Source organism: Notolepis coatsorum (genome assembly GCF_963971535.1).
Source record: "Notolepis coatsorum genome assembly, chromosome: 2".
Classification (NCBI taxonomy): domain Eukaryota; kingdom Metazoa; phylum Chordata; class Actinopteri; order Aulopiformes; family Paralepididae; genus Notolepis; species Notolepis coatsorum.
In genome coordinates this window covers 144,145,724-144,160,845 of record NC_140166.1, presented here as the reverse complement: position 1 = coordinate 144,160,845, position 15,122 = coordinate 144,145,724, and the positions used below count along the sequence as shown (strand labels likewise).

General features: G+C 44.8%; 1 protein-coding gene across 1 annotated transcript in view; it reads right to left on the bottom strand.

The window, feature by feature from the left end:
* LOC311223552 (uncharacterized protein) overlaps positions 1 to 15,122 on the bottom strand; it is a gene marked incomplete at its 5' end in the record, with an annotated part of 97,469 nt that overhangs the window by 29,907 nt on the left and 52,440 nt on the right. The window contains one exon of the mRNA XM_084308332.1: positions 4,998 to 5,304. Within this exon, the coding sequence (XP_084164458.1) occupies positions 4,998 to 5,304 (307 nt within the window). The remainder of the gene's footprint in view (positions 1 to 4,997; positions 5,305 to 15,122) is intronic.

The following is a 15,122-nucleotide window of genomic DNA, read 5'->3' as shown; positions in this document are numbered from 1 at the left end:
TTGACGCTAACAGTGACAGCAGAATGTAAGTTACCTGTACTGTAGCTCAGTTAGCTTGACGCTAACAGTGACAGCAGAATATAAGTTACCTGTACTGTATGTAGCTCAGTTAGCTTGACGCTAACAGTGACAGCAGAATGTAAGTTACCTGTACTATAGCTCAGTTAGCTTGACGCTAACAGTGACAGCAGAATGTAAGTTACCTGTACTGTAGCTCAGTTAGCTTGACGCTAACAGTGACAGCAGAATGTAAGTTACCTGTACTGTAGCTCAGTTAGCTTGACGCTAACAGTGACAGCAGAATATAAGTTACCTGTACTGTAGCTCAGTTAGCTTGACGCTAACAGTGACAGCAGAATATAAGTTACCTGTACTGTAGCTCAGTTAGCTTGACGCTAACAGTGACAGCAGGATATATGCGAGTTACGTGAATATAGCTTGCAATACACGCTTCAAGAAGACGCATGACATTGGGTATATACTAATTACAACAAGACATTAATTAATTGCATTGTTACTGTTCACATGTGTGGTCGTCGCCGTCACAGTCATATTTAAGTAAGGATAGTTTGAATGACACTTCAGCACCAAGGCGTCCACCTGGCGAGAAATAAGCCAATAGTATCCAGCTGCACAGCCGGAGAGCAATGCTCTCAGGGCCATGAACATAGCAGCAAATGACGGCATCCTCTCATGTTCCCATTAGACTTCATATCAGTAGGGTTTGACAACTTCATATCAATAGGGTTTAGCTTTGTCAACAACACAGGGAAGTTCTACAAATAGGCCAGAGGATGTATACATATAGTAAATTAACTATACTTCATAACATGTATTTTTCTTTTCTTTTTTGCTCACACAATATCTTGAATGAATGAATGCGTTTATTTATTTCGAACATAAATTAAAAACAAATAAAAAAAAATTAAAATTAAATGTAGTCGCTACAGCACTACTTGGTCGCTTCTGCCCAGGCAGGGGACATGCTTTGCTTTGAACTAACGTTACTTGTTCAAAGCATGCACACTTGTGACAGTGACAAGCCTGCGCCGTCGGCTGGACTGGTAATCTGGACATTTTCCCGGTGGGCCGACGCGCCTTTGGGCCGTCATAATTGATTTATAAAAAATAAAAATAAAGTTTGGTCAACGACCGGTGTTGTGCCGAATTCGGACTCCCTGCCAGAATCAGACCCCCCCTCGGATGAACGCGCATACTCTATCAGCCTACCCAGCATGTACGTACTTTGTTAGAACTCAACTCGTTATTGGCGCATACACTCATAAAACGATAAAGCGGACAGAAATACGGGAACGTTTTGATTATATTTAAAAGGCTTTTGACATTGTAAAACGAAGGAACACCCACACGATAACCTCTGTTCTCCTTGCAATGCGTTTTTAATTCTTTCTTATACAGTAGGAAGGGGGAAGAACAGTATATCGTGGGTGTTCCTATGACTTGTATTCTGCTTACAGCTTCGAAACTCCACTTACTTAGTTTTACAATGTTAAATATAATCAAAGCTTTCCCGTATTTCTGTCCGCTTTATCGTTTTATGACAGCAATCTATGCGCCAATAATAACGAGTTGAGTTCTAACAAAGTACGTATTACATGCTGGGTAGGCTGATAGAGTATGCACGTTCATCCGAGAGGGGGTCGGATTCTGGCAGGGAGTTCGAATTCGGCACAACACCGGCCCACTACTAGGCTGGGAGTGACAGAACAGCAGTCACAGCGCGGCCCTGAGAGCGTTGCTCTCCGGCTGTGCAGCTGGACCCTTCTCAAATAAGCACGAAAAATACGTCACTCGCCACATAAAGAAATCAAAAGCGTGTATTTAACAACCTCAAAAAATTTCTAAACACGCTTTATATTAACTTAATAAATAAACAAAAGCGAAAAATCTACTTATGTCAACGAAAATGTCCAGTAGGCCTAACTAATAACAGATATACATCTCTGTTACACGCAATTAGCGTCTGGTGGCCGAATCTGTCAGACGGCACTGGAGTAGATATACAGTACTGTTACATCCAGAACACACACAGACATACACAATTACACATGTTGCACCATCTATCTACACCCTCACACAACTCTGTTGCTTTTTCAGGAGTAGCGGGGAACATAGAACCTTTTTTTAGTCGCGACGTGTACGTTTGAGAACACTACCGTAATGACAGAGAAATGAAGCAAGCTGACATGGTCGGCCCTCACACAACTCGGTCGCTTTTTCGGGAGCCGCAACGGGAGTGGGGAACAGTAGGACCCGGGGAACATAGGACCTTTTTTATCGCTACCGGGGAACATAGGACCCAGGGAACATAGACATGCTTCCAATGTAAGTTACCTGTACTGTAGATAAGTTAGCTTGACGCTAACAGTGACAGCAGAATGTAAGTTACCTGTAGCCTACTGTAGCTCAGTTAGCTTGACGCTAACAGCACCAGGGTCAGGGGTTTCATCAAATAGCACATGGTAAACAAACTGAGGCAGGCTATCCCATAATGCTGTATATACAATATATATATTCTTACCGTATACAATATCTATCCATATCTGTCTTTACATACTTGGATATAATTCTTTTTACATATCTGTAGATACTATATCTATATCTGTATCTGTAGATACTATATCTATATCTGTACATATCCCTTACCTACTCTTACTAGTTACACTGCTGGCCAGTATGACTTACTACTAGGGATGTCCCGATCGCATTTTTTGGCTCCCGATCTGATCATGTGATTTTGAGTATCTGCCGATACCGATCTTTCCCGATCCAATCTTTCACATTAGTAACCAATTTGACGCATTTTTGTCCGAAACTGGCGAAGCAAGACAAGCCCCTGTGTTGCCTCAATAGCCCCGCCTCGAGCACGGTGGCTCACATTACATTCATCCTGAGTCCCTTCATATGCTTCATACTCAGAATTATTAAAAGTTTCAATCTGTTTGCACATTATTCACAGTGTTCGACTTATGTTGGTCTGAAACGCTGACGATAATCCTCACAAAGCGAATAACGACATAGCTCCGCGGTTAACAGCTGAACAGCAACAATTAAATGCCCCCACACTGCAGACACAGACTAAAACATGAATGTCATCATGATTCATGACACAAAAGCATACCGAAAACACTCATAAACCAGCAGCCAATTAATTTGAGTAAATCAGGACTCACCACTTCGCTGTTGATGAACGTCACGTCAGCAACAAAAACCTCTTGCATTGAACAACGTTAACAAAACTTCGCCAACCGGCTAAATCCAAGAACAAACAAACTTTCGCCAACCGGCTAAATCAAAGAACAAACAACAAATTAACCACTTCGGTCCGGTGTTCATTTGCAGGCGCTGTTGATGAAAATAATTGCATCATCCACCGTTGATGGCTTCAGCGCTGTTCCCCTCTCCTCGAGCGTTCTCCCTGCGGTCAAAATGCTTCGAAAATGCAGCTTTCCCAGACGCATTGGGAACTTTTCAAAAGCTCTCCCTTTACTATTTTATCTGTTAGCTCATGTCTTGACTCAGACACGAGGCTCCCACTCTCTGATCTGATGACAGCACTACGTTACGTTACAGCGCTAAAAAGAAAGTGAAAGCAGCCGTTTGTTTTGGCAAATTCTTCTGCTCTGTGCGACAATAAATAAATGAATGATGATATGTAATTTAAAACCCAAACGAAGGCCTCAGTATGAGTTTAAGATGTAAAAATTGTCATGTTTGTTGAATAATAAAAAATAAAAAATTATATTAGAAAAAATATTTTTTTCCCGATTTTGTTTTCCCGATCCCGATCTTCTGAAAATCATGTGATCGGCCCCCGATCCCGTGATCGGATCGGGACATCCCTACTTACTACCATAGTGTCTTTATACCTGTATCACTGTACATATTAATACTACAACTCTGTACATACATCTGATTAGCACTATTACTCAGTTGTACTAATTTATATATTTTATACGCAGTTTAATCACCTGTACATTGTATTTTACTGTTTACTGTTACAAACTTATTTTCGTTGTGTGCTGTATAATGACAATACGTTTGAATCTAATCTAATCTAATCCATCATTTGACAAGGGAGCTTCATCTTGGGAAGTTAAATGCTAGCAGTAGCAACATTTTTAGATAATCATGAGATGCTTTGATGTCATAACTTTCCACATCACCAGACTCATTGACTCCCATAATTCATTCAGACCCTGATTCTGTACATGATGCCTTCCGCACCAAGTGAAAGAACCTTGTGACACACAGCTATGGTGCATTAATATATATAGCAGCTTTTATCCAAAGCGCTTTACAGTTTGTTACTCACATTTTACCCATTCACTCACACATTCACACAATGACGGCAGAAGCGACCACGCAAGGTGCCAACCTGCTCATCGGGAGCAGTTAAGGGGTTAAGTGACTTGCTGGGCGGCTACGTGGCGTAGTGGGCAAGGCGCTCGCCACAAAATCTGGAGACGCTCGAGCCCAGCGCTCCACATTTGCTTTCAGTTTAGCTGGTCGTTCATACTAATACACATTGGCCGTATTAGGGGGTGGGAAACTGATGGGTGGGGATCGGGCGTTGTGGACAGCGACTCCTACAGGTCGGTTGGTGCGCCTGCGCGGTAGAATCAGGAAGTGTCGGGGGCAGCGTGAGCCTCCCACGCGTTACTCCTCGCCACTGAGAGATCGAGCTGCGCAGGTGAAATGATGCGACTGCTGTTACCTCAAGTACCGGAGGGGACTTGTGCTATGTATGACTTAGTCCACATTGCAGCCGGCTTGTGGGAGGCAAGAAACAGCGTTCGTGACAGGGGAGGGTTGAATTGGATGATACGAAATTGGGATGTGAGAAAAATATGGAAAAATGGGAGAAAAAGTGGACAAAAAAAAGGGGGGTTAAGTGACTTGCTCAAGGACACTTTGACACAATCCCCGGGAATCGAACCGGGAACCTCCAAATTACCAGACAGTAGTCGACTCACCTTGGCCTCTGTCTCTCAGCTCGTCCTCCCGCTCGGGTTCCACAAAATGGGCGTCTGCGTTGCCTCGGTAATGGCGGCCACTGCCGCTGCTGCAGGCGCTGACGTTGTTGCTGCTGCGCCGGTAGAAACCAGGAAGTGGCGGCTGTTTCGGGGCTCCCGATTGGCCGCTGCTGCTGCCGCTGAGCAGACTGGAGCCGGTGGTGCTGGTGGAGCGCAGGCTGAGCCTCAGAGTCATGTCCTCGTCGTGCCCTCCGACCTCCGACCCCGTCCCCGACCCCTCTCGCTTCACCTTCACTTCAGAGTACAACTGGAAATGAGAACAGAGGGTCAGGGACACAGAACAACAACAGCCTGGTCTAGCATGGTATGGTTGGTGTAGTGGCCGCTTGTCACTCCCCAAATGTATTGACAAGCGTCACGATGCACCCACTTAGATATTTCCTACTGAGCTAACAAAGTTGTGGATGTTGAAATAGTTGAATGTCCAAGCTGCAGCTGATTTGCAGGGTTTTATTGTCCAAAGGAAAGATTAATGATGATGAAGGTTAACAGAACAGTTGTCAGTTGTTTGTTAGATAAGCAGTTCCAACAATGAAAACAGGTTTGAAAGCGTGAATCCTCGGCAGGTGCATAAAGCGCACTGATTAGCAAGGTCTCTTATAATAGAGGTGGTGTGCCCCCTACTAGTGTTCAAACATAAATACAACACCATAAATAATACAACTTCTAATATGTCGGTTTTGGCTTCTACAGTTGGGTTTGTGTCTCCGTTAGCTTATGTTCAGCCTGGCTGGGGCTAGCCATGGTCTAGCATGGTATGGGTATGGTTGGGTTAGTGTCTCCATTAGCTATGCTCCGCAGCTCGATATCATGATGAATTGAAAATGGGGGACCCTGATGTAAAAAAGACGAAAGCCTTTCTCTGGTCTGCATCCCCTTAACACTATGGTCGCCAAAAACGCTGTACCACGTCATTCCCCGCCATGCTCATTCTGCCAAAGACGCCGTACCACGTATTTTTTATTTTTTTTTATCCACTTTTTCTCCCATTTTCTATATTTTCTCCCATCCCAATTTCGTATCATCCAATTCAACCCTCCCCTGTCACGGACGCTGTTTCTTGCCTCCCACAAGCCGGCTGCAATGTGGACTAAGTCATACATAGCACAAGTCCCCTCCGGTACTTGAGGTAACAGCAGTCGCATCTTTTCACCTGCGCAGCTCGATCTCTCAGTGTCGAGGAGTAACGCGTGGGAGGCTCACGCTGCCCCCGACACTTCCTGATTCTACTGCGCAGGCGCACCAACCGACCTGTAGGAGTCGCTGTCCACAACGCCCGATCCCCACCCATCAGTTTCCCACCCCCTAATACGGCCAATGTGTATTAGTACGGACGACCAGCTAAACTGAAAGCAAATGTGGAGCGCTGGGCTCGAACTGACGAGCCCAGCGTCTCCAGCATTTTGTGGCGAGTGCCTTGCCCACTACGCCACGTAGCCGCCTGTACCACGTCTTTGATATCAATATTTCAAAAATCTGTGATCGAAATCATATTTCTCCCCCGGAGACTTGAGATCTACTGTTGATCCCATCTCAACTCTCCAACGGTTCAAGAGCGCCATCTGGTGGCCGATCGGCGGATCACCCAGAGCGGAAACAGGAAATGGAAGCTGGTGCTCATTCCAATTCGGTCCGATCACTCGGTAATAGTCCCAGGACTCGAGCTAGACACAACGGATAGCAATCCGTTACCAATAACTCGATAAACAACATGATTTGGACGTATATACTATTATACAACCTGGAAATGGATCGCATATTTCTACATCCCATAATAGGAATATTTCTGTTCCACGCTCATCGCCCAGCGCTATGAGGAAGCTACGGTAAGATTCAGCGTTATTTTTTAACGTGTTCGATACTAACTGCTCTAATGATCATATCACCCACACTAGATGAATCATCTAACGTTGGCCACATAATTATAAACGACCCCCCCCCCATCCGGTCAACATCAGATGATCAGTAGTAACTTCTAGAAGCACGTCCATTTGAATTTTTTTTTTTTATCTCGCGCAAATTCCTATCAAACTGTATTTGATCATCAATATAATGCATTTGGGGCTATAAATCACATTCTGGAGAAAGCTGCAGAAAACGATAAAAACATACTTATACTTTAGACCGTATTTTAGTATGAATATGTGAATGAAAAAGTATAACGTTGCTACACCCTGAACAATAGATACTTGATGTTGAATGGGCCATAGTAATGTCAATTTAGCAATACAATTTAAAAAGTTATAGCCCTGCAAAGAAGGGGAACTTCTCCATAGACAAATAGAGCTGGCGGAGGATGGTATATTAAGAATATAAGCCTGGCGACCAAAGTGTTAACAATTGTTTGTATTGAGCCGTACTGTATTGTACCAATTCTGCAATCTGTTAATACAGTTTTCAATCAAAAATGGTTGGGTTTGCATCTCCATTGCGTTTCTTGAATTTATATTTTTATTACAATTAAAAAAATAAGGTAAACATTTTTTTTTTAAATGATATACGATACAAGGCACAGTGAGTATCATTGCACGTTCCGATTCACAGTGTTTACAATATAAAATGGAGGTAACAGCAGTGGGTCACAGCAGCAGTTAGAAAGTGTCTTTAGTGATTCATAGTCCGGGGGAAGGGTGACAGTGAGGTCACAGCAGCAGTCAGAGTGTCTGCCTGGAACAGGAGGTGTGGGGGGTCACAGGGGGGCTAGGTGGGGGAGCTGGCATTCACAAGCCTGATGGCCTGTGGGTAGAAAAACTGTTTGTCAGTCTCGTAGTCCTGGCTTTCAGACTCCTGTATCGCCTGCCTGATGTTAGCAGTCACTCCCACACTATAGGGAGGTGTAGTCTGACGTCACTTTGGACCGCCCGCGAGGTCCACCCGTATAGGGATTTATCATTGGGAAAATGGATTATTGGCTATTGTAACAATTCTGCCTCATGAGTATTGGAAAGCTTTCCATTTTTTGCTCAAAATGAGTTCTCTTCTATCACTAACATTATTGTTTAAGGCATTTTTGGTTGAAATAAAATTCAGCGATTTCTTTTTTTACGATTAATTGCGAATATTTTCATGTTGAGCTATAGATTGTGGATGAATACGCACAGAAAGGTACACCATGCAAATGTTCATGCTTTATGAATGAATGAATGAATGAAAACTTTATTAACAGATTGCAGAATGGGTACAGTGCAGTACAGCTCAATACATACAATTGTTAAGGGGATGTAGACCAGAGAAAGACTTTCGTCTTGTTTACACCAGGGTCCCCCATTTCCAATTCATCGTAACATATATGACATACATGACATACAGATAGACAGTACTGCTACATCTATACATTTATGACATACCAGATTTGCAATTACAGTACTGTATTTGTGATACAAAAAGAGTCCAGAAAGAAAAGAGTATATACATTAGGCGTAGAAACTGTACATTGGATTGGGTAGGTGGGGGTGGGACTGTACATTGGAGGTGGTTGGGGGGGGGGGGGGGGTGGGTAGGAGTGGGGGGGGGGGGGGTTGGGTAGGAGGGGTGGGTGGGGACTGTACATTGGAGGTGGTTGGGTGGGTGGGGGGGGGGGGGGGGTGGGTAGGAGGGGTGGGTGGGGGACACTGTCCAACTGTACAAACAACACTGTACATTGGTGGATTATTGACAAGACCATACTTGGTAATTTACTGTACATTGGCGGGGGTTGTGTTCGGACATTTACAGGGGCCAGTTTCGAGTTGCAGTCTCCCTTAGGTGTTTTTTGAGAGTGTTTTTGAAAGTGGGTAGTGATTCACATTCCTTTACAGCTTTGGGTAGGGCGTTCCACATTGATGTGGCATAATTGCGAAACGTGTTTAGTCCCTTGTTTGAGCCGAATCTGGGTTTAACATGATTTGTGGAGCTCCCTCTGGTGTTGTGATCGTGGTATTCACTGACCTTTGGGAAGTATTTAGTCATGTACATGGGTACCTTGGTCGTGTAGTGTATCTTGTAGACCAGGCCCATTGCAAGTTGCTGTACTCTGTCGTCTACTCTAAGCCATCCTAGGTTGTCAAAGTGGGCAGGGGTGAGGTGGGTTCTAGGAGTAAGGTCAAGCAGTAGTCTGACCAGTTTGTTTTGAGATGTTTGTAATTTTGTTTTTAGCGCCTTTGAGGTGCTTTGGTACCATGAGGTGCAAGCATAGTCGTAGTACCCTTGAATGAGTGCTCCTGCTAGAGTCTTCAGGGTATTCTTGTTTACCAGTGAGGAGATCCGGTACAAGAAACGAGTTCGTTGGTTGACTTTTTTTATTACATTGGATGCCATTTTGTCACAGGAAAGATTTGCCTCTAGGATGGAACCCAGGTAGGTAATATCTTCTTTCCTTGTGACAATATTGTCACCCACTGTAACTGAGAAGCCGTCGGTCTTGCTGAGTTTGTTATTTGAACCGAAGAGAATGGACTCTGTTTTGCCCATGTGTAATGATAGTTTGTTATCAGCGAGCCATATGCAGATTTTGCTTAGTTCTGAGCTGAGGGTTTTTTCAACCTGTAATTTGTTCTTGTCAGAGACCAGCAGGGCTGAGTCGTCCGCAAACAGGAACAAGTTGCAGTCACAAGCTGACGACATGTCATTTGCATAAATTAGGAACAGTAGCGGACCTAGTATGCTTCCTTGTGGAACACCACAGTTTACTGTGAGGGGGGGGGATAGGGTACCGTTTACCTCCACCATCTGCTCTCTCCCCTCCAGGTAGGATTGCATCCAGCTCACTGATAGACTATCAAAACCAATTGCTTTTAGCTTGTCAATCAGAATGGTGTGATTGACAGTGTCGAAGGCCTTTTGTAGGTCCAGCATGACCATGCCGCAGTATTTGCCCGCGTCCACCTCTTGTTTGATGTGGTCGTTTAAATAGAGAAGGCATGTGTCAGTGGAGTGGGATGTTCTGAAGCCAGATTGGAATTCGTAGATTAGATTTTTTTCCGCAAGGTATTTTTCGACCTGTTCGTATACAATTTTTTCCATGACTTTCGAGATGGAGGTAAGGATAGAAACAGGGCGGTAGTTGCCTGGGTCTAATTTACTGCCTTTTTTGTGCAGAGGGGTCACTCTCGCAATTTTGAAGTCCTTGGGGACGTGTCCCTGTTTTATAGAGAGGTTTATTATGTGTGTGATGACTGGGGTGATGGCGGCTGCTGAGTCTCTGAGGAATTTGGAGGGGATGTTGTCATGGCCAGTGGCCTTGTTAGGTTGGAGGGCGCTCAGTTTTTTGAGTACCTCATCTGTTGTTACCATTTCCAGTTTGAAGTCGTCTTTGTGGACCCCTAGGTTTTTGTAGTAAGCTACTATGTGTTCTACCCCATAATGCCCTGAGTGGGAGGGTAGTTTGTTTACCAGTGTTGTGGCTATGTTTGTGAAGAAACTATTTAAGTAATTGGCTACATCCAGCTTTTCTGTGATGAGCGTGTTGTCCGTCTTTATGTTTATGTTTGAGAATCTGGTTTTAAGTTTTTTACTGCAGCCTAGTTGGTTATTGAGTAATTTCCAAAGTTCACGCGGTTTGTTTTTGTTTTCCTCGGTTTTGTCATTGATGAATTTTTTCTTTGCTGTTTTGATCATGGAGTTTACATCATTTCTTAGTCTGTTTCTTTGCAGTTTGAGTTCAGTCACGTGGGCTTGGAGTTCACTGCTCGTGCTTATGTTAAGCTTTGACTGACTTTTACGAAACTCAGAGCATTTTTTGTCTCTGGTTTTCATAGCGGTCAGTATTTCAGCGTGCATCCACGGCTCAGCGCGATTTTTTACCCTGGTGGTTCTTAGGGGGGCCATGTTGTTTAGTATCGTTGAAAATTTGGTTTTGAAGCCAAGCCATGTTTCTTCAACCAGTGTACCATTGAGCTCATCTGACCAGTCCAGACCCTCCAGTTCAAGGTTAAAGGCCTCGCTAGAGTAGGTTTTTAGGTCTCTAGATGTGACTGTTTTGTGACAGCCAGCCTTTTGTTTTAGCTTTTTGCGAGTACAGAATATCATATAATGATCACTTAACCCGCATGCTATAACCCCTTTATTGGCGATCTTGGACTTGTCAGAGGTCAGGATGAGGTCAATGGTTATTTGTTTTAAACGAGACGATTTAGAAATGGGCAATGGGGGAATACATTGCAATTTTGCGAGGTGGACCGGCCGGAAACAGCAATGACGTAACCACTACACCTCCCTATGGTCTGTCTTCTGGCCCGGCAGACTCGCTGTTGGACATACGGGGACATGAACTCTAAAATAAACTCTGACATTAGGGATATTGCTTCTAAGACTGTTTTAACAGCTGGACGTCCCCACAGCAGATGAGGTATTGACCACTCTTGATCTGGTTGGTAACTTTTCATTTCAACTCCAGTACAACCTTGCACCATGCAGTTTACTAGTTGCTCTGAATGTTTTTGCATAGAAATAGTGTTTTTTTTATTTATTTTAGTTTAGAGCGGGCGAGCCCGACACGACGTATCGAAACTTGTGCTTTACTTTTGATGCACCATAACATTCACTGGACAAGTAGCAAAAGTATTTTCAAGAAAGTGGTCGTCCGTGAAATTCTAGAGCTGGCAGCGGCTGGACATGTCATCATTAAACAACGACCCAGTGGTCATACATCACTTTATACCTACCTACTGCTTTCACTGTCTACAACTGCCCTACACTGTAATACTAGTAGGGCTGACCTCGACTAGTCGAATAGTCCAGGGGTTCCCAACGTTTTCAGGCCGCGACCCCCGAAATAACGGTGTCAGAGAGCCGCAACCCCCACTATTATAGGAGGTCAAAAGAATTTTCAAATAAAAATGTCTAATTCTTTTTTCTTTTCTTTTTTTATAAATGGAAATGTATGGTTGAAACATGCAAATGTTCAAACGCACACACACTAATAAGCATTGGAGGCTTTTAACCAGGGCCGGACTGGGGAAATCATTCAGGCCAGGAAATATAGTGCGAAATGTAGCCCCAGTCAGGCCACTTTTTAAGCAGGGGGTCTGGGGTCCCCCACCAGGACATTTTGTTACAAAGACTTCATTTCCTGCATTCTGGTGCAGGAATTTTTTTTATTTGTACCCGTTAAATGCCAGTGTTTGTGATGGCATCACAAATTATTGTTAAAAAACAGGCTAGCATAATGTATGATTAGCAACAACACTGCTTTTGATGGATTTTCTGTTTTTTTGTAATGTCAGATTGAAAATAATACAATCTTTTATTCAACTTCAGCCCTGATCATAACACCACATATTCATTTTATAATTCTAACCCTTTAAATGCCAGTGTGTGTGATGGCATATATTTGCAATATATCAAATGCAAAGTAGATTTTTATGGGGGGATTATTACAGGCTAGCATGTGTCAATGATTAGCAACAACACTGATTTTGATGGATTTCTAGTTTTTTTTGTAAGGGTCCCGCCTCTACCAATCACATAATTTAATTGTTAGACTAGAAGTCTTTATTTGTCATGCAGTTTTAACACACACACGCGAGATGGGCAACCCACAGGAACACACACACACATGCACTGAGTGGCCGATGAAATGTCTCTCTGCATTTTTCCCATCCCGTTGTCCTTCCCTCCATGGGCAGCAGGGAGCAGATAGGGCGTCAACGTGAGCCGCGCCCCGGGGACCAATCCAAGTGCTCCTGTCTGTCTTCGTCAAGGACGCCACAGCGTTAGCGATCTGTTGTGCATGTTTTTCCATTGGGTTTATCTTATCGGGGGGGAAACCCTTGCGAGCACGGGGAGAACATGCAAACTCCACACAGAAAGGCCTGGGAGATACCCCACCTGAGTACCTGGCATCATGGAAACCTGATCCCCAAGCGGGAATCGAACCCTGGACCTTCTTGCTGTGAGGCGACAGTGTTAACCACTACACCACCGTGCCGCTGCTCCCTTTGTGTGTGTGTGTGTGTGAGCAAGAAAGAGAGAGAGAGAGAGAGAGATAGTTCTCCAACTTGTTGTTCCCCACATAGGTTATCTGACTATTGCGCCGCTGCAACTAGAAACACTGGCCTGGCCTGCTTCTAAGTTCAGTGGCTTGACTGCAAAAAAAAAAGAAAAAAAACATTTTAGAATTATAATTTTTTTGGGTGGGAATCATCTGGCGACCCCTCTGCGGCGGCTCGCGACCCCCACTTTGGGAACCACTGGAATAGTCGACTAATCGATCGAAAGGAGCCGCAGTCGACTGCCAAAAAGAAAGAAAAAAAAAGATTATAATTTGTTTATATCATTCTTTCCAAAAGCAAAGCGGCCTAGCAGTGTGGCTAACGCTAATGGCGCGCATACCAGAGGCTAACTGCCTAAGAACGGGCACAGAGGCACTGAAAGAGGATTTCACCCGTCTAATGAACACACTAGACTAGACAAATATCAAGATGTATCCATCAGCATGGCCGCCTAGTTATAGTTGAAAGTGGGGGTGCAATTTTTCTTTTTATTCTTTTTTTTTTAACATTTTTTTTTGTTTTTTTTTTTGCAAGGGGTGGTTTGGAGGGGGTCCGGCACGACCCCCTCCACGGCAGATTTTTTTACATTTAATGAACACCTGTATGTGCAATTTCCTGCAATATAGAGCCTTCAATCTTGACCAAAATAAAGCTGCTCTTTTCACTATAAAACTCAGTTTATATTGCAGTATGATAGCTATAATAATAATAACTTCACTGCGAGGGCTCTTTTAGCTAACGCTAGCTAGGCACGTATGATAGCCAATTACTATTATAATAATAATAATAATAACTTTCCCATCCTCCCAAAGCCCCTCCAGCCCTGTTCACATCCGCAGCACCAACAACAACAACAACAACAACAACAACAACAACTAATTGACGCTATCAATAGCCCCAGTGAGCGCGGCGGCTGAATGAATGAAAACTTTATTTAACAGATTGCAGAATGGGTACAATACAGTACGGCTCAATACACTGTGGCAACCCCAAGCCACCCCTGGGCTTGGTGATTGATGGGCGCTATGTGGCGACCCAATGGCTGGGCGCTGCCCATGTTTGGGCGTCCGCTTCCGGACGCACCTGTCACTAAATACCCATCAGAGTGATTACCTGATTAGCGAATCACGGCGCGGTGCGCCTGTTGGAGAGGGGGGACTTAATGGAGCCGAGGAGCCTCCTCTCAGTCCCCCGTAGCAGCGCAAGGCAAAAGGCCACAGAGCGGAGACGCCGCCCGGCCGACAGCAAACCGTTATTATTTGACTAAGAAAATAAAGAGTATGATTTTGGGAACTGCAACCTGTCTGTGTGTTGTTTATTCTGCCACCCCTACACCTGGAATTGCCACAGTGGTGGAGAATGCGGGCATAGTCTACTGGCAATCAGGGGTGCAGAATAAACAACAATAGACTTTATCAGAATAGAATAAAAGAAATTAAAAAAAAATATATATATATATATATATATATAAATTTAATAACGGAAAAAGCATGGACGCGCTGGTGCAGCAGCTTGTACAGGCGAGCATGGAACAACAGACCCGGCACGAAGAGGCCCTGCACGAACAGAGGAAACAGACGGGGATGATCCACGCGGAGCTCCAGCGGATGGCCGCTCACCGGCAGGAGGAAGGGGCCGCCGGGACGCGGCCTAACCCCGGGCGCTTCATCCCCAAGCTGACGGAGCAGGAGGATATAGAAGCCTATCTCCTGGCGTTTGAGCGCACCGCCGGCCGGGAGGGCTGGCCCGAAGACGACTGGGGGGGACTGCTGGCCCCCTTCCTGTCGGGTAATGCACAAAAGGCCTACCAGGACCTGCCACCGGAGCAAGCCGGGAACTACACTCGGCTAAAGCAGGAAATTCTGTCCCGGTACGGCCATAGTCTGCAGTCCCGCGCGCAGCGGTTCCATGACTGGGTGTATGACGCACAGGCCTCCCCGCGCTCCCAGATGCACGACCTGGTCCGCACAAGCCGAGCCTGGCTAATGACTGACCCCGGAGGGCCCACGGTTTTGGAACGGATTGTTATGGACCGCTTTGTCAGAGCCCTCCCCTATGACTCGAAGAAGCAGGCGAGTCAAGCGGACCCCCGCTC